Genomic DNA, 20,147 nt, shown 5'->3' with positions numbered 1-20,147 from the left:
AGTTCACCTTGCTTATCAGAATAGCACCATGCTCCATGAATAATGGAGTTAAACTTGGTGTATCACTTGGGATATAAAGTGTAAGGTGAAATTTGTATCATCAAGGTCAGCCTTAAAAATCTCTTTGAAAGAAAAATCCTTGTCTCGTGAAATCTAACACATTCAGATTTTGCTTCAGGGTTGGAACATGTCTCTGGCTGAGCCCCAGAAGGCTATGGCTTGTATTCAAAGGCCATATTATGGGGAAAATTTGTCTTTAACGATTTGGATGGCCAGACAGACACAGTGCGGGTGCAGCACCCTCTGCTCACCTACTGCCCCCTCTCTGCAGTGGTCCCTCTGAGGCAGGCGGCAGGTGGAGTCATTCACTCCTTAGAGAATCTGTTATTTCTCCCTTTGTGCAGAGTACTCCAGGTTGGAGTCTCTTAAATTAAATGTCTGTATCTGGCAGCAACCCGATACATCAGGCACACAAACTCCTGCTGAAAAATGCATGAAGCTTCCATTTTAACAAAAGGTAATTATAATCCACTTGGCCAAAAGGGATGCATACTTTTAAAATCAAGAAACAGATACAAAGATACAATGCTGCCAGATCAGTCTGGGTTACAACGTTCTGAAATATATGCAAACGCCCATTTTTACCTTCGAAACGTGTTTCTTTAAAGGGCCATCAGGAACATTGTCTCAAAGGACTGTATCACACTTCTGAGATAGAGGCGAATGGTCATTCTGAGTTAGCTGGTGGAGAAGAAAAGCACAGGAAACGGGACTTCCCAGGCAGTCCAGTGGTTAAGACTTTACGTTTCCAAAGCAGGGGGCAAGGATTTAATCTCTGGTCAGGGAACTAAGATCCTGCATGCTATGGGGTGCACCCCCTCAAAATAAATAACATTAAAAGAAAAAAAGAAACTGCAGGAAGAGAGCCTGAGTGTCTGGAGGTGGGCACTGGGCCTGGCATGAGGACCCACATCTCCCTGGTCTCAGCTCAGCATCACCTCCTAAGCCCATGTCACACAATCTTTCTCTTTTGGAAACCACAGGTATTTGGTTTCACATACTTCTCTGGGAGTAGAACCTGAAGAAACTTCACAAATTCCCATTGATAGATGACAGTCTCATCTACCAACTGTGGAAATGCCCCGAACTGCGATTATTAGCCAGGTGTTGGAGGAAGCTCATCACCGCACGCCCCGTTATCCTCAGTCCTGCCATCGTTCTCACCTCTTGCCTCTCCCCACCTTACCTTTCTTGTGCTCAGCACAACTTCCAGACCCAGACTGGGTGATGACCTCTCTCTTCTGACAGGAATCTATTCACTCAGGAGTGTCTTAATGCACCTACAGAAGCTGCTGCTAAGGGGGAAGAGGGCTGGAAACTGTCTTATCGGGAGGCTGTGCCCCTCTGCAGTCTCCAGAATGGGAGAGGGTGACACTTCTCATGCAGGGGGCCACCCAGCCAGGCAGGAGGGCTGTCTGGGAGTCCTGAGTCCTTAGAGAGCATTAGAGCATCCTGAAGCTCTTCAGGGTACAAGAAATGGCTATAGGAACTTCCAGGCTCTTACACAAGAAAGATTACAGAAATTAAGAAACAGTAGAAGACTGTGAAATAGCTGAGATTTGCTGAGTTCATCTGCTGGTGGTGCCCAGAACCATCAGGATGGTTGAGTTTCCTCAAGAGCCATTTAACAAGGTCAGCCCGAGTTCTCGCCAACCCTGAACAAGGTTCTTTCACTTGCTAACTCGAACAATCTCACGTGGTATTTCTTATTCAGCCCGGCCACTGGATTGAGATTTGGGGAGGGGGAATTGTTTCCCAGCCTCATCTTTCTTATTCTACTTTCCTCACTGCCACATCGTGGAAAAGGTGAGGCCAGGAGATGACCCTGAATGGACAGTTAACCACAGCTGGTCCCCTGCCTGGGACTCACATTTTCACTTACAACCAGCTGCACGTATTCAAGCTTTGTAGATACATTTGATCCATTGTCTGGCCTTATTTCAACAAGTACTGATTGAGCACCATGCCATTCTGGACACTGTGTCAGGAAGAGGTGATATACCAGAGGCAGTGGAGTAGTTCTGTCACCTACCAGTCCTATAGATAAGAACAAGCCACTTACTCCTCTGGTCACAGTTTCCCCATCTGTAATACCAGTATGACCACAGCAGTACCTATGCTAGGAGGCTGTTGGGAGAATTAAATCCTCAGCAAGCCTTTAGCGCAGTTCTTGATGCACAGCAAAGGAAGGGTGACTATGAGCTGTTGTCATCACACCCACACCATGGAACGCCCCTCAGCCACGGCTCACGCTTGCACACGCCAACCACCTGGATTGGAGTGGAAATCCAGGAGACAAGTACTGGAAGCAATTTCCTCCTTCTTCCTAGGACTCAGCAAGTCCATAAATTAGGAATCTCACAGCTGTGCTGTGCTGTGCTTAGTCGCTCAGTTGTGTATGACTCTTTGGGACCCCATGGTCTACAGCCCACCAGGCTGCTCTGTCCATGGGATTCTCCAAGCAAGAATACCCCAAGCATGCCCTCCTCGAGGGGATCCTCTCAACTCAGGGATCGAACCCAGGTCTCCCACATTGCAGGTGGATTTTTTACTATCTGAGCCACCAGGGAAGCCCAAGAATACTGGAGTGGGTAGCCTATACCTTCAACAGGAGATCTTCCTGACCCAGGAATCCAACAGGAGTCTCCTGCATTCCAGGCGGGTTCTTTACCAGCTGATGTACCAGGGAAGCCCCTAGGAATCTGTAAGCCCTTGGAAAAAATGAAAACAAAGTTCCCACTCTACTTTTTGTCCTTTTATTTACTTTGTCATGCAAAGATGGGCATGATAAAGTACAGAAACAGCAAGGACCTAACAGAAGCAGAAGAGATTAAGAAGAGATTGCAAGAATACAGAGAAGAACTGTACAAAAAAGGTCCTAATGACCTGGATAACCACGATGGTATGGCCTCTCTTCTAGAGCCATACATACTAGAGTGGTAAGTCAAGTGGGCCTTAGGAAGCATTACTAAAAACAAAGCTAGTGATTTCAGCTGAGCTATTTCAAATCCTAAAAGATGGTGCTGTTAAAGTGCTACACTCAATATGCCAGCAAATTTGGAAAACTCAGAAATTGCCACAGGAGGAAAAGATCAGTTTTCATTCCAATACAAAAAGGGCAATGCTAAAGAATGTTCAAAGTACCATAAAATTGCACTCATTTCAAATGCTAGCAAGGTAATGCTCAAAATCCTTCAAGCTAGGCTTCAACAGTACATGAACTGAGAACTTCCAGATATACAAGCTACATTTAGAAAAGGCAGAGGAATCAGAAATCAAATTGCCAACATCCACTGGATCATAGAAAAAGCAAGAGAACTCCAGAAAAACATCTACTCTGCTTCATCAACTACACTAAAGCCTTTTACTGTGTGGATCACAACAAAATGGAAAATTCTGGAAGAGATGGGAATACCAGACCACCATACGTGCCTCCTGAGAAACCTGTATGCAGGCCAAGAAGCAACAGTTAGAAATGGATATGGAACAATGGACTGATTCAAAATTGAGAAAGGAGTATGTCAAGGCTGTATATTGTCACTCTGCTTATTTAACTTCTATTTCATGTGAAATGCTGAGCTGGAATCAAGATTGTTGGGAGAAATATCAATAATTTCAGATATGTAGAGTACACCACCCTAATGGCAAAAATTGAAGAGAAACTAAAAGCCTCTTGATAAAGGTGAAAGAGAAGCGTGAGAAAGCTGGCTTAAAACTCAACATTCAAAAACTAAGATCATGGCATCTGGTCCCATCATTTCATGGCAAATAGATGGGGAAACAATGGAAACAGTGACAGACTTTCTTTTCTTGGGCTTCAAAATCACTGTGGATGGTGACTGCAGCTCCGAAATTAAAAGATACCTGCTCCTTGGAATAAAAGCTGTGACAAATCTAGACAGTGTATTAAGAAGCAGAGACATCACTTTGCTGACAAAGGTCCATATAGTCAAAGCATCAGCTTCAGCATCAATGGCCACCTGGTAGGAAGAGCCGACTCATTGGAAAAGACTGTCTTGCTGGGAAAGATTGAAGGCAGGAGGAGAAGGGGGCAACAGAGGATGAGATGGTTGGATGGCATCACTGAATCAAAGAGCATGAGTTTGAGCGAACTCCAGGAGATAGTGAAGGATAGGGAAGCCCGGTGTGCTGCCATTCATGGGGTTGCAAAGAGTGGGACATGACTACACGAATGAACAACAGGAGGAAAAAGGCCTGACTGGTGAGGCTGTTAAATATGGCCATGGGCACGTGCAGCCCAATGCTGTCTGTCTGTCTGCTCCTCTGCAGGTCACACATCCCTCCACTTGAGCCATGTGGTTGTCTGGGAAAGGGATTGCTCTGCTGACCCCGTTTCTGCCCCTTCCTGAGTCCTGGGGTCTAAGTCTGTGGAGCGACAGGAGATCTCCTTCCACTCTGCTAGGATTCAGCAGATGGAGAATTCAATTCCCAATCATACGATTTTTTACGTAATTTTATTTATTTATTTATTTATCTTTGACTGCATTGGGTCTCCGCTGCTGTGTAGACTTTTCTCTGGTTTCGGTTAGCGGGAGCTACTCTCTAGCTGTAGCGTGCAGGCTTCTCACTGTGGTGGCTTCTCTTGTTCTGAAGCACAGGCTCTAGGGAGTGTGGGCTCAGTACTTGTGTCTTCCGGGCTCTACAGCACAGGCTCAATAGTTGTGGTGTGTGGGCTTAGCTCCCCTGAGGCATATGGGATCTTCCCGGACTAGGGATCGAGCCCGTGCCTCCTGCATTGGCAGGTCAGTTCTTTACCACTGAGCCACCAGGGAAGCCCCTAATCATACTCTTGCATCTATTTGCCAACTGGTTTGGAATACAGAGAGAAAAGGGTCTGATTAGTAGTCTCAGAAATTGAACATCAAAGAGAACCTCTTGAAAAACCAAAAGAGAAATGAAGAAGCCTCCTGATTTCTGCTCAGTCCTCAAACCGTAGGCTCATTATCTGAGAGGGACCAAGAAAACTATATACTATGGCTTTGCTGCCAAGGATCAGGATTGAGTTGGGGGCCTAACAGTCTGCTCCCAGTTCAGTGAGGTTCTGTGAGGGGACAGAAAGCAGTTCTCCTGGGACAGAAAGGATGACACAGAGTTTGTGTGCTGTGTGTGTGTTAGTCACTCAGTCGCGTCTGACGCTTTGTGACCCCATGTAGCCCACCAGGCTCCTCTGTCCATGGGGATTCTCCAGGCAAGAATACTGGAGTGGTTGTCACTTCCTTCTCCAGGGGATCTTCCTGACCCAGGGATCAAACCCGGGTCTCCTGCATCGCAGGCAGATTCTTTACCATTTGAGCTATAGGGAAGTCCCTATAGCTTTATGTGTTTATAGTTTATGTGTTAGACAGTGACAGAAAGACCACTGTTTGAACCCATGGCTTATGATCCCAACTGAGCCCCAGGCAGCCTCATTTCTTCCTGAGTGACCTGTATGGTTCTGTGATAATCCTGGTAGAATTCATTTACTGGTAGGTGATGCCCCAACTCTTAAGAAAATAATACCGATCTCTGAGAATTTTCAAAATTAAATGTGAAGATACTACTGGCCAGGGAAGCAAACGGAGGTAGGCAGGAAGAATGAAAGGAAGTAAGATGCTAGAATTTCATACTAAATATCCATGTACCACTGATTTTCTGAACTCACTTTCTCTGCATCCTAACAGTCATTAAAATGTATAAAACTGGATATTCTGAAGCAGCAACACTAAGAATTATCATTGCTGCAGTTGCTTGGCAACCTGAGACTTTGGTTATTTTATTTCTAAACAGGGAATGCTATAAACTGGTATCTGGCGTTTGTGAATATAGTTTTAAATTGATGTTCTCTCTGTAAATCAGGAAGAGATAATACAGCATTAACGTACATTTAAAGGTTGCTAAATTTGCATATGTGTGTGTCTCATACCACACGCACACAAAGATTCTTCCTCAGAGTTTCTCTCCATTATATGCTATCTTAACTAAATCTGGAGAATTAATATCCCTTTGCATTTTTCCTGGAAAATATCTATTTAATTTCCCTTTGTCAATAATATGCATTTGGGTCCCAAGGAACAAATCTTTTACCTCCTGTGTGAATCAGGGAAATTGAGTATTGTGGCTCATATCAGTCATGAGCTCCTTTCTCTAGCTTCCCAGACACTGTGTGGATTTCCAGTTCTGAGAAAGCAAAGACAAATCCAACATCTATCTGGCTACTGGGAGAAAATTATTTCTCAAGACAAGGCAAAGGAATGTCCACCTTCTTCAGAGATGTGACTCTTATGAAGGCCTGATGAAATCTTGGGGTACTCCCAGAGATCCTGCCTATGGGTTCCAGCATGGATGAGGTATTCACATTTTAAAAAAGTTGGCTTTATTTATAAAATGTCATTTCTCCACAATCTCTCCACATTCTCTTGAATGTGACCTTGGTTCCTGACTCCTCTGTAGGGCTTTAGGAGGAGAAAGACTCCCTTTCTTTCACATCATCCAGACCCTGATGATGAGCATCCCTAACTTCTGTAGGATAATCTCGTCTGAAGTGGCCCCTGGGGCTTCCCAGATGGAGCTAGTGGTAAAGAACCTGCCTGCCAATGAGGAGACATAAGAGATGCAGGTTCAGTCCCTGGGTCGGGAAGATCCCCTGGAGGAGGGCCTGACAACACACTCCAGTATTCTTGCCTGGAGAATCTCCGTGGACAGAGTAGCCTGATGGGCTACAATCCATGGAGTCACAGAGTCGGACGTGCCTGAAGCGACTCAGCACGCATGCGCACAAAGTGGCCCGAGGCGGTATTTGCTTGCCACTGAAGCTCATGACAGCAGACGGCCTTGGGCTCCACCTTTCGTCCCCAGAGAGAAGAAGGGCACCAGAGAGTCAGATGCCTGAGCCCCAGAGAGTGTCTGTGATGGATTCTCACACACAAGGATTAGGTCTTGGTCTGAATCACAGACCAAACCCATAAAAGAAGAGCACAAAGCACCAGTTCCATCATGGGGCTGTTCATGCAGAACCAGGCTTCATGTTGACTTGGGAAGAGGCTCTCAGACAGACACAGCACTAGAGGGTCACAGAATGACTTTCCATGACCTCTTATTCTGTGGAAGCCGGGACATTATAACATCTCTGTTGTTTAGAAATAGAGGACAGCATATTGTTGGCAAATAATCAAATAGACTGTTTGACCTATTGAAGTCATTATTTCTCCAAATGGAGTCACAGTTATAAATGAAGGAAAAATGTTTCAGGCTTTAAGTATCACTGTGTGAAGGGTATGCTTCCCCTTCATCTAGAAGGTACCAAAAATTCTATTTTGAGAGAACTGGGTGGTGGTTAGAATTTCCAAGTCTTTGGAGAGACTAGTCCTGCAGATCAGCTGGGACATAACAGGACTTTAGCCAAAGCCAAGTACACACTGACAGATCCTTGTGGTGGCCCTTCTGGGTACCAGTTTAGTGATGTGTGCCTGCCATGCTGGTTCCTGGCATGGGAATTCATTTTGATGCCACTATACATTTTTTCTCATCTATCCAAGGGGAAGGCTATGATGAGGAACAGCAAATGGCTGAGCAATGGAAGGAAACAGGCAAAATGCACTGTCAAAAAGCTTAGGACTATGACAGCTTCCCCGAGACAAGAGGTTCCCCACACTTAGGGAGTTCTGTGTAGCCTGTCTGACAAGGGGGCTGGAGCCTTTGGCGGTCTCCTTCCTGTCCCCAGGTGCTTTTCTGAATGGTGTCACCACTTGGGATTGATTGATGGAACTTGGATTGCCCAGCGAGCCTGAGCTATGTCACGGCTGTGGCTGAGAAACTATTCTGCGCTTGCATTTATCACTTATAAAGGCAATATCATTTGCAAAGTCAAAAACCATTCAGGGCACACCTAGGGTGCCCATGGGAGCGCCTGGGATGGGTAATGAATCCAAACTTGCTTTCGGGCTTGCTCACATGACAGAGAGTCTGTCTGGCACGATGATGAAGAGAAACGAGGACAGGCTTTATCCCTTCTGTGCACATTCCAGTTAATTTCCCAGAAGCAAACACAAGTGATGTGAGTTCCAAGCACAGAAGTGTCCAGGGTGACAAATGAAGTGCGTTTTTTTGTGTGTTTTGGAGGGAGTAGGGGGAGGGTCATGAGAGTGGAGTCTGGTTTTCCTTTTTTTTTTTTTCCTTTAAGTGAACAAGAATAAGAGGAAAACTGCAAGGGTACAAAACCTATCTCAGGAACTTACTGCAGAGACAGGGTTTGACATGGGAAAGGTGTTTAGTATGCTAACAAAATGCCGTGTGATGGGGGTTTGGAGCACGTGCTGAATTGATAAAAGAAATCTGGGCCACCCTGCTGTGCTGAAGACCTCACGCTGTGCAGAGCAAAGGCAGCTAATATATTACAGAGCTTGATGAGGCTGGGCGAGTGGATCGGTAAGGAACTGCCAAGGTCTCTGAGGCTGTAAAACGTGATGCGGTTTGATCCTGCCACCAACTGGCTGGGTGATTTGAGTAAATCTTGGCCTTATCTTCCTGCACCTTGAAAGAGGGTAGTTTGTCATTGATTAATCACTTTGCAAATGCATTCTCAGAACCAAATATTGACTATCTGCTGTGGCTGAGAATCTGAAACAATATTATAGCAACGATCTTCAAAAGCTTACACATTACGATGGGCATTAAGGACTGAGGGATGATACAACTGGCTATACAAGTGCACTGCCAGTGAAGGTTTGGGGAGGACAGAGCTGGCTGGGTGGTCAGGCCACCATGTTTTCTGACACCAAGCAGTGGGCAGCTCTGCAAAATCCCCATCAGGAGGATCCTAATGGTGGGGGACAACACTATGCCTGTGTCTTATGTCGACACTGTAGTTATATGGCAATCCACTCCAGTACTCTTGCCTGGAGGGTCCCATGGGCGGAGGAGCCTGGTGGGCTGCAGTCCATGGGGTTGCTAAGAGCCGGACACGACTGAGCGGCTTCACTTTCACTTTTCACTTTCACGCATTGGAGAAGGAAATTCCACTCCAGTGTTCTTGCCTGGAGAATCCCAGGGATGTGGGAACCTGGTGGGCTGACGTCTATGGGGTCGCACAGAGTCGGACATGACTGAAGCGACTTAGCAGCAGCAGCAGCAGCATAAGCCTACTTCAACAGAGAGTGAGACGGTTGGATGGCATCACTGACTCAGTGGATATGAGTTTGAGCAAACTACAGGCGACGGTGAAGCACAGGGAAGACTGGCGTGCTGCAGTCCACGGTGTCGCAAAGAGTCGGACACAACTTAGCGACTGAACAGCAGTCTACTTCAGACATGGAGTGTCTTTAATCATCACTCCCTCAGAGCCAGAAGGGAAAGAAGGGAGCTGAAGCGGACAGATGTCTGAAGAGAACGGTGAGTGGAGTTTCCACATTTTGTCAGCCCTCGCAAGCGAGCAGGTGGCTGGTCGTTGTGGCTAACTGGTGTATGGTAGGTTTAATTTAACAAGAGACCTTGAACTATGAACAAAAACAATTTTTAATGTTGATAGTAAAACCCAACTTGAACCAAAAGGAAGTTACTTTATCTAAAGTAAAAGTAATTTCATATGCTTACTTTTATCCATCCCCCCACCATCAATTCAACAAATATTTATTGAAATCCATAAAAGCATGTTGCCCCACAGAAACAATGTGAGATATATATATATATATATGAGATGTAAATATACAAGCAAAATACATAATCAGTGACCTCATAAGGTGGTATTTTGAATTTCGTCTACATCATGATCTGTCAAGTTATCATACTAATACATGTTTCCCTTTTTATGGACAGGGAAGCCAACAAGGGCTGATAACTCTTTTCTTTCTGAGATCTTCAACCTTGACAGTACCTCTCCAGACCTTTTTGTCCCTCTTCTTCTCTCTTTCCTTCCTCCCTCCCTCCCTTCCTTCCTCTCTTTCTTGTATTCACAAGTTGACTTTATTCAGCTGCAGAAATGATACTGAATGAAACTTCATAAACCTTCAAATTGAACTTTTTCTTCCTCATAGAAAAGAATCACACAAGGGCTGGAAAAGCCACTTCTGGGTGTACCCTAGAATTCCAGATTTCAAGAACTGAGACAGACCGGCTTATAATCTCTATTTAAACTCCAAAGTAGGCTAGTAACGGGCTTCCTGGCGGAGAACAAAATCACAGTGTTGGCATCAACTTACGGTATAGGCAAAGCACAACTCCAGATCTCGTACTGAATCTCAGTTATTGTAGAAAAAACTGCCTGACTTACCTACACAACAGAAACTTTTATTTTGTCAAGTCCTACAGATTAAAAAATGATTCCATATACCATATATTTGCTTAATCCTCATGGCAACTCTGAAAGGTATGTGTTATTTCCATTTCAATAGGTGGGTATAGGCTCAACCACATTATCATTATTGGTTATTGAATACAGTGTTACACACTTTACAAAAAACTGTCACACACATATCATTTTGAGCCTTTTATCCTGGTTGTGTAAATAAGATATATAGCTATAGCCCTCAGTTCATGAGATGTGAATGTTCAGATAGCTAGTGAAAAGTACAGCTGGACCTTGGCAGAGCCTGAAAAATGAGAGAGTTCCCCTCATCCCATCACCACATTGTCCATTGGAAAAGCTGAACTGGAGCGATGGTGGTGAGGGGTGGCTCCAGGGCTGGGTCATTCATGGCCAGATGATATGGCAAGTTTTTGGCTATTCCAGACATAGGAGCAGTTCTAATTTCATCTTTCTGGAGCATAACTGAAAAGAGGAAAAGGATCTTGGAAGTGAAACAAACATTTGCATGGGATAGTGGGTGGTAATTCCCCAAGCTTTTCAGTTCTCCTAAATAGGATTGCCAGATAAAATACAGGGTGCCCCTATAGCTTATGCAATACTGGGGATATACTTACACTGAAAATATTTGGTTTTTATCTGAAATTAAAATTTAACTGGGCATCCCATATTTTTATTGGTTAGATATGGCAGCTCTACTCCTAAGGGAATGGTAATTCAATCTTAGGACCCTTGCTCTTATCTCTGTAAAGCATTCATACAGTGGTGGTAAAAATGTGAGTACATGCACGCTAAGTCATTTAAGTTGTGTCCAACTCTGTGATCCTATGGACCTTAGCCCCAGGCTCCTCTGTCTATGGGATTCTCCAGGCAAGAATACTGGAGTGGGTTGCCATGCCCTCCTCCAGTGGATCTTCCTGACCCAGGGATCGAACCCACATCTCCTGCAGCCCCTGCGTGGCGGGCAAATTCTTTATCACTAGTGCCACTAGGGAGGCCTCAGCTATAATCTACCAATGGCAATTGTTATTAAAGCCCTCAACTGAAGTAGCTTCCTATTATTTCTGACTTGAGCAGCCTAATGTTAGGATTGAGGCCAATTTATGTATTTCCACAGCTTTTGAATTTGGCAGATCATGCATTACATAATTGCCAGCGAAGGCCAGTTTCCGGCACTGAACGGACAGTGTGGTCCATACCTCTGCAGTACGACTCTCCCCAGATGTCACTAGACTGAAATGTCTAGTCTCAGTCACTAGTGACCCCCCAGGGTCACTAGACCCTCACCTAGCCCTGGCACCATGTTTACTGCATCCCATGCTTCAAGTAGAAGAGTCACTTACTTGTATGGGATGTGCTTGCTGCCATTGACGAGAGCCAGGATGACATTGCCCAGGGCAGACAGTGAGAGGCACAGCCCTGAGCCTCCTTCCCGATTCTTGCTAAGAGCTTTTACACAGCTGCCAAGATCGATGAGGTGCAGGCGGCTGCGGCCTCCAGACACTGCCACAGGAGAGAAGACAAGAGAAGAAAGGACTGGTTAAGTCTGGCAAACCCTCATCTGTCCTTCATGTGGCTCTGTGGGAAATCTGAGGGGGAGAAAGAGGAAGTAAAAGGTTGAAGCTCATGATCTAGCACAAGAGCCCAACCAAATCATACAGCAGTAACAAATAGCACAGTCCTCTTAGATTCCGTCCATCACACACCACTGGCCTTCTGAAAGCTATGGACATTCCTACTGTAAATAAGGGAATAATTCCTTTTGGTTGAATTAGATGAGATTTAACAGAGAAGGCAAATTTCTATTAAAATAGAAAAAGATTTGTGCCTACAGAAATTTCTGCCTTTGTGTAACAGAATTCTGAAATTGATCATATTAAAACATGAATAGCTCATAAGTGATTATCTGCTTTGGTTGAGTGTTATAGAGACCAGTGACCTAAAGCTCAGCCAGGAATCAGGTTAATAACTCAAATAATAATCAAATGGGTTAAAACCAGTAATGATGAGAAAAATCTTGAAAATAGCCGGAAGGGGAAAATTATGTTACAAGTAAAGGAACAATGATAAAATGATGTTTCTCAGAAATAATACAGGTGAGAAGACAATGGAGCAACATTCTTAAAGTACTGAAAACTTCCAACCTACAGTTATACACCCAACCAGAGTATCATTCTCAGATAAAAGGAAAATAAAGACTTTTTCAGACTTAAAAAAGCTTTAAGAATGCATCACAAAGGATATACAGAAAAGAATGAAGAGTTTTGGAAATGACAACCATGTGAATAAATTTATGTTTTTCTCTTATTTAAACCTCCTTAAAAGTTAATTGACTGTGAAAGCAAAAATAACAACAATGTAATATGTGGGTATAACACACACAAAATTAAAATGTTTGACAACAATAGCACAAGTTTAGGAGTGGAGAAATGAAAATACTCTACTGTAAGGTTCTTATTCTAGACATGAAGTGGTATAATATCACTTAAAAGTAGACTGTGATAACTTAAAGATGTATACAATAAACCCTACAGCAATCAACTACATAACAGAGATTTAGAGCTAAAAAGCCAGCAAAGAATATTAAGTGGAGTCATATAAAATGCTCAGTAAGTTCAAAGGAAAGCAAATAAAATAAAAAGGAGAACAAAGAACACATGTGTTGAATAGAAACCATACAGAAAAATAATACTTTGGGCCACACCATATGAATTATCCCATTAAATGGAGCAGTCTGAAGATCCTTATTAAAACTCGATATTGTTGGATTTGATAAAAAGCAAGACTCTTCTACATGCTGCTTATGGGCAGTGCACTTCAAATATAAAGAAACAATAGGTTGCAAATTTAAGTATGGAAAAGGATATACCATACAAATAGTTGCCATAAGAAAGCTGAGGTAGTTACAATAGTATCAAACAAAAGAGACTTAAGACAAAAATATTACTAGAGGGAAAGAGAGACATTTTATAATGATAAAGGATAAAATTCATCAGGAGGTCCGAACAATCAAAAATGTTTATGCTTTAATAATGGAAGTTGAAACATATGAGGTAAAATCTGATAGAAATGCAATAATGAACAGAAAACTCCAGACTTACAGTTGGAGATTTCAAATACCCCTTTCTCAATAACTGATATAACAGAAAAGTAGACAGAAAACCGTAAGGATATAGAAGATTTGAACAACTATCAATTCATTCTACCTGACATTTATAGAACATTCAACCAACAACAGCAGAATACACTTTCTTTTGAAATGCACATAAAATATTTACCAAGATAGACCATATTCTGACATGAAACAAGTCTAAGTAAATTTTAAAGGCTTCACATCATTCCAACTACACTCTGCCACAGTAGAGTTAAATTCGAAGTCAATCCAGAAAGACACCTGGAAAATCCCTAAATATTTTGAAGCTCAACAACACAGCTCCAAATAACTTAGGGTCAAAGAAGAAACCAAAATGGAAATTAGAAAGTGTTTTTAAGTGAATGAAAATGAAAAACAACATATCCAAATTAGTAAGACACCCCATTAAATGCCTATATCAGAAAACAACAGAGGTCTCCAGTCAGTTACTTCAGCTTCCACTTTAATAAACTAGAAAAAGATGAGCAAATTAAAGATTAACTCGCATAAAGGAAATAATTAACACAAAATCAGAAATCAAGGAAATATAAAATTTAAAGAACAATAGAGAAAAATCAATACCGTCTAAAGTGGATTCTTTAAGATCAATAAAATTCATATTTCTCTAGCATGACTGATCAGCAAAGAGCGAAGACACAAATTTCCCATGTCAGGAACAAAAGAGGTAGCAGCCTCACTACAGTTTCTACAAATAAAAAAAGGATAATAAAGAAACATGATGCTGGTAAGTTAGCACAACTTGGAAGAATGAACACATTTCTCGATAGATACAAAGTACCAGAGCTCCCTCAAGAAGTAATGGATAATGTGACTAACCCTACATCCATTAAAGAAATAGAATCTGTAGTTAACAACCTTTCTACAGAGAAAGCAGTGTACTTAACCACACTGGTGAATTCTACCAAACTATAAAGGAAGAAATAATATCAGTTTTCACAAATTCTTCCTGAAAATTAAATAGGAGAGTGCGTGCATGCTAAATCACTTCAGTTGTGTCCAATACTTTGCGATCTCATGGATTGTAGCCCACCAAGATCCTCTGTCCTTGGTTTTCTCCAGGCAAGGATACTGGAGTAGGTTATCATTTCCTCCTCCAGGGGATCTTCCTGACCCAGGGATCGAACCCGTGTCTCTTACATCTCCTGCATTGGCAGGAGCGTTCTTTACCACTAGTGCCACCTGGGAAGCCCCAGATAGGAGAGACTACATCCCAATTAATTCTTTGAGACCAGGATTACCCTGATAGCAAAAACAAAGATATTCTAAGGAAAAAGTTGAAGACCAATTATGCCTCATGAACAAATAGGCAAAAGTTCTAAACAAAATACTAGTGAGTCATACTAGAAAATTATAGCTAGGAACATATTAAAAGGATTTTTATACCATGAATAAATTAATTAACGACTTAATAAATGAATCAATCCAAGGAATGCAGGGTTGGTTAACAAAAAATTCATCTATCATTATAATTCACCATATTAGCAGACTAAAAAGAAAGAGTCTCAGTAGATGCAGACAAAGCATTTAACAAACTCCAAAATCCATTATTGATAAAAATGGCTGGCAAAATATAAATTAAAGGTGATAATCTCAGTTTGATAAAAAGTGTCTAGGAAAAACCTGCAGATAATAGTATTCTTAATAGTAAAAGACTAAAGCTTTCCAAGATAAAAAACAAGACAAGGATGTTCACTCTTTCTATTCAACATTATATGGGAGGTTCTAGCCAGAGTAACCGGAGAAGGCAGTGGCACCCCACTTCAGTACTCTTGCCTGGAAAATCCCATGGATGGAGGAGCCTGGTAGGCTGCAGTCCATGGGGTCGCTAAGAGTTGGACACGACTGAGAGACTTCACTTTCACTTTTCACTTTCATGCATTGGAGAAGGAAATGGCAACCCACTCCAGTGTTCTTGCCTGGAGAATCCCAGGGATGGAGGAGCCTGGTGGGCTGCCATCTATGGGGTCGCACAGAGTCAGACACGACTGAAGTGACTTAGCAGCAGCAGCAGCAGCCAGAGTAACAGACAAGAAAAAGAAAATGTATCCAGATTGGAAAGAAAGAAATTAAACTGTCTTTCTTGACAGATTACATGATTATGTAGAAAATCTAACAGATGCCACAAAAAAAGCAACTAGAACTAATAATTGAGTTTAGTAAGTTATGGAATACTAGGTTCATGGATCGAGATAATTGTATTTTTAAACTGTAGTGCCAAACAACTGGAAATTGAAATTTAAAAATAACTTTTACAGGAACTTCAAGAATATTAAATACTTACAGATAAATCTGACAAAAGATACATGCACTGAAAATTACAAAACATACCTGAGAAAAATTAATAAACACTTGAAAAAATGAGAGAAGTGTGATGCAGGAGAGCAAGGAAAACATCCAGGAACCACTGTCCTGACCCCAGCCTTGTCTCTGCTCATCCCATCTCAACTTTACATCTAGCACTAACAAAAAAGGTGATGAAGGTTTATAGAAAACATAAAATTTCAATTCAGGTTCTCCAGTGGCAAAAAGCTTTCCACATTAAGGATGTTATATTTTCTTTATCTCCCACTATCTCCAGTAAAAATCCTTAATAGGACAGATATAATACATTACTTTTCTTTAATCCTATTTTGTATTATGCAGGATCAAGCCACTGGCAGTGTGCAAGGGAAACAGTTATTTTTGAAGCAAAGTATCATCTGTTTTGCAATCTAATTATATAGACAGAAGAAGCTCAGATATTTCATGCGCTCTGCAGATTAAAGGGCAAAGACAGGGACCAATTTGGACTTTCAGACTCTAATAGTCCATTTGATGTAATGGAATAAAATTCGTAATGTACATGTAGTAAAATAGAACACAGAGAACAAAAGCATAGTTTAGACTGTGCTAAAGAATAATATTATAAAATACCTGTAATTATACCTGCATGACTCAAAATGAGAGTCATATTTTAAACAATGTAAAATCAACTTTGCTCTATAACCACCAGAGTTTCAGTAGTCACAGAATTCTGAATTTCACACACAGTACTGAATCCGGAATGGTACACTGTGAGTGAGCACAGGCCATCAGCTATTACCAAGAATTCCCATGGTTGGAGAGAAAGTAGTTCTAGAATCAATGAACAATAGGTGATAATAGCAGGTCAGAAGCAGGTTCCTTGTGGACTTTTCAGATTTTTGAGGTCTGAGCTGCAAGGTTTAGGAATATAACCCAGTCTGCTTTGAGACTGTTTATATTTGAATACGTATATTTCAAGTCTAGACTTTGACCAATTGAAATTACCCATGTGCCTTATTCTCCCACAGGAAGCAATATACTAATTAACCCCACTCCCGAGTGATTCTTCCAACTCATGTTCATGGAGCCAGGATATGCTAAATTCTCCCCAAAACATTTAATTCCTACAATAATCCTGTCGGGCAAGAATTGGGAAACTGAGGTTCACAGATGTTAAACAAATCACTCAAGGTCTCATATAAAATTAAAACTCAATCTAAGATGAAAATCCAGAGCTAACTTTTACAGTTATACTCTTTTAACTCACTTTCCCATAACTTAGTGGTTCCCAAACTTGGCTGCACATCAGAATCACCCTGGGGTATTTACAAAATATGGACGCCTGGCTCCTACTCCCAGGCTTTCTAATTTAACCAGTCTGGAGTATGGCATGGGCATCAGGATTCACTGGAAGCCTCCATAGGTGAATCTCTTGTGCAGCACACTTTTGGAACAATGGCCTTGCCACCTGACCAGGTTAACCCACGCCCTCCATCAGCTGTGTCAGGCACAATGTCTGATGCCCACAGCACACTGCAGGCTTGTGATGTGTGGTGACTGTTCCTTAGCTTGTCTTCACACTTCTGCTCCAAAAACATGAACTGTACACTTATCAACAGGTCAGCTGGGTTTCCTCCTAAACCTAACTATGCCACTTGTACTTAATATTTTAAATAAAAATAATAAAATATTATGTAAATCAATAAAATATGTTTATGTAAAGAGTTAATGTTTCTAAAACACTGAAATCAATGCTTTGGAAAGGTGTGATTAAAATGAGTTAGCTTTTGAAAAAAGATACTGACTTTGGTGTGAATGAGAAATTACAGTGTGGAAAAAATTTCAAGAATCTAGAAAAAGTCTATACCCAGTTAGCTGCACAAGTGTCTCTTAAGTCCTTGAATCATTCAGAAGAAATTGAAAGCAAAAGCCAGACTATTATTAATATTGAGTGTGGTTTATAAAAGTCAGAATCTAAAGTTGAAAACTCATCTCAAAGAGAAAACCATGGCCCTGTATCAGAAGACAAAGAATAAACACATAATTGTATGTTTTAAGTTGAAAATGTTTATGACATGAATGTATCCTTTAATATGATTTTCCTTTTTAACTTAACTTTCTCAGTTAACTAATCAGTTCTGTCTGACTGTGTTGCATGAAACGGCTTCTCTGGACTCACATCACCTGCTTCCACAAAGGGTAAGAGGATGGTCTTTCTGAAAATTTCCCTGGTGGCTCAGTGGGTAAAGAATCTGTTTGCAACGCAGGAGACTGCCTGCAATGCAGGAGACCCGAATTCAATCCCTGGGTTGGGAAGATTCCCTGAAGGAGGGCATGGCAACCCGATCCAATATTCTTGCCTGGAGAATCCCATGGATAGAGGAGTCTGGCGGGCTGCAGTCCAAGGGATCACAGTCATACACAACTCAACAACTAAACCACCACTACCATCACCTCTCTATGAATCAGCTAAATGAGGTAAGGAAGAAATTCACTCACTGTTTAATATACAGCACACATGCCATCTGGCAGGACACGTAAGAACTGATGTCCAGGCACCTTCCTGGGCTGCAGAGGACAATGTGCCAGGTGATAGGAGGCTCTGTCCTCAGGGAGCTTGTAGTCTGTCTGAGGGGGCTGAGACAAGCCCAGAATGACTGAGATATAAGGCAGTGGCTTAACATCCCCCGAAATGCTATGGGACTTAAAGGAGAAAGATATTCCAGAGGGGAGAATCTGAAAGGCTTATGGAGAGGCAGCTCAAGGGAGAAGTGGGGTTCAGACAAGGCTTTTAAAAAATATTTATTTATTTATTTGGCTACATTGGGTCTTAGGTGAGGCACATGGATCTTCACTGGGTCACTCGAGACCTTTTGTTGTGGTTTATGGACTCTCTAGGTGTGACACACGGACTCAGCAGTTGAGGCTCATGGGCTTAGTTGCTGCTTTCTTAACCCTGGAATCTTAGTTCCCCAACCAGAGTTTGAACCCGAGTTCCCTGAATTACAAGGCAGATTGCCACTGGACCACGGAGGGAAGTCCCCAGACAAGTTTTTTTTTTTTTTTTTTTAATCAATGTTATTGTTCCTTCCCTTCTTTTCCTTCCAAGAGGAGGCAGCCCTGACTCTAGTGGTAGAAGAGATTGAAAATAAAAGCACAAAAAGATGATTGATGGGGGTCCCAGTTGGTGAGGTCCCAGAAGAGGCAGAAGGGGACAGGATGAAGAACAAAGAGATGGGAGGGAGCAGGTCTATGGGAAAGGAGTGGGGGAAAGCGAGGTACACGGACAAGGAGGTTTGGATGCTAAGAGGAGAGAAGCTGAGGCCATAGCCAGACTGATTTGTTCTCCTCCTTAAACAGGAGGCTGGTTATCCACTGAAAGAGAGAGAGCAGGGGCCTCAGGCTCCAAGAGAAGATTGGAAACAGCTGCCCTGGAGGAGGTGATGGGGAGGCCAAGAGGCATCACTGTAGGAATCCCAGACTGCAGAGTTTGGAAAATTGTCTCCTGGCCCAAGATTTTAAAAATCATATTATAAAAACCTCAAAACACGGAACTGTCATTTCGCTGTTGACCAAGGAGAACGTGAGAGCCTGCAGTGGCCCTCATGTGTGGCCATCCTTGCTTCACAGGGCTTTGCAATGATGGACAGCAGAGGCCCAGGTCTGCCTCTTTTAAAAGCAACATTTCCCAGATCCCTTTTTCCCACACTCAACACCCGAATAACAGATCTCTAGAATCCTATGGACTGCATAGCCCTGGATAGAACATCAGCTGATTCAAGCCATTCCAAGACACACAGGAAAGAGCGGCTGGTGGTCAAAAGGAAACCAAGATTAAGGGAATAGTCTGATGAGACTTGTAAGCAGATGAGTGCAGGCAGGGAGTGTCCGTGTCCTCGTCCACTGGTTCATGTGCACACACACAGATGGAGGCCTGTGTGCTGTACACAATTGCACACACAGCCAGCCCAGCCTCCACTCAGCCTCCACACTTCTTCCCCTGGAGGCATAAAGTGAATGAACAAATCAGAGACCTAGTGTCATTCTTAACCCTGGGTAGAGGTTGCTTGCAAACTGAGATTACTCATCAAAATAATGCTTTTAAAGATCATCTTAATCAGTAGGACTTGTAAAAATCTATACGGTGAACTTATTCCACTCAAGTATCACCAGTACCATCTGGCTTTGAACTCCTAATTCACTCATCTTTATGGGGAGCAACTCCTGACTGCTATGGTTTTAGGGTCTCTTCCTCAATAGTGCCGTTTCCAAGGGGAATCTCAAGCCTTTACAGAGGTAGCTTAGCAAAGCGGGGGAAGACTCTGTGCTGGGTGAAGAATCAGCCTCACTAAT

The 20,147-nt window shown here is 42.5% G+C and overlaps 1 protein-coding gene across 1 annotated transcript in view; it reads right to left on the bottom strand.

Annotated features, from left to right (window-relative positions):
* KIF26B (kinesin family member 26B) overlaps positions 1-20,147 on the bottom strand; it is a 518,582-nt gene that overhangs the window by 61,977 nt on the left and 436,458 nt on the right. The window contains exon 10 of the mRNA XM_086344948.1: positions 11,701-11,860. Coding sequence (XP_086201074.1) covers positions 11,701-11,860 — 160 coding nt within the window. The remainder of the gene's footprint in view (positions 1-11,700; positions 11,861-20,147) is intronic.

Source organism: Bos grunniens, chromosome 16 (genome assembly GCF_055505025.1).
Source record: "Bos grunniens cultivar Pamir isolate PY7600 chromosome 16, Bosgru_T2T1.0, whole genome shotgun sequence".
Lineage (NCBI taxonomy): Eukaryota > Metazoa > Chordata > Mammalia > Artiodactyla > Bovidae > Bos > Bos grunniens.
This window is presented reverse-complemented; position numbering and strand designations above follow the sequence as displayed.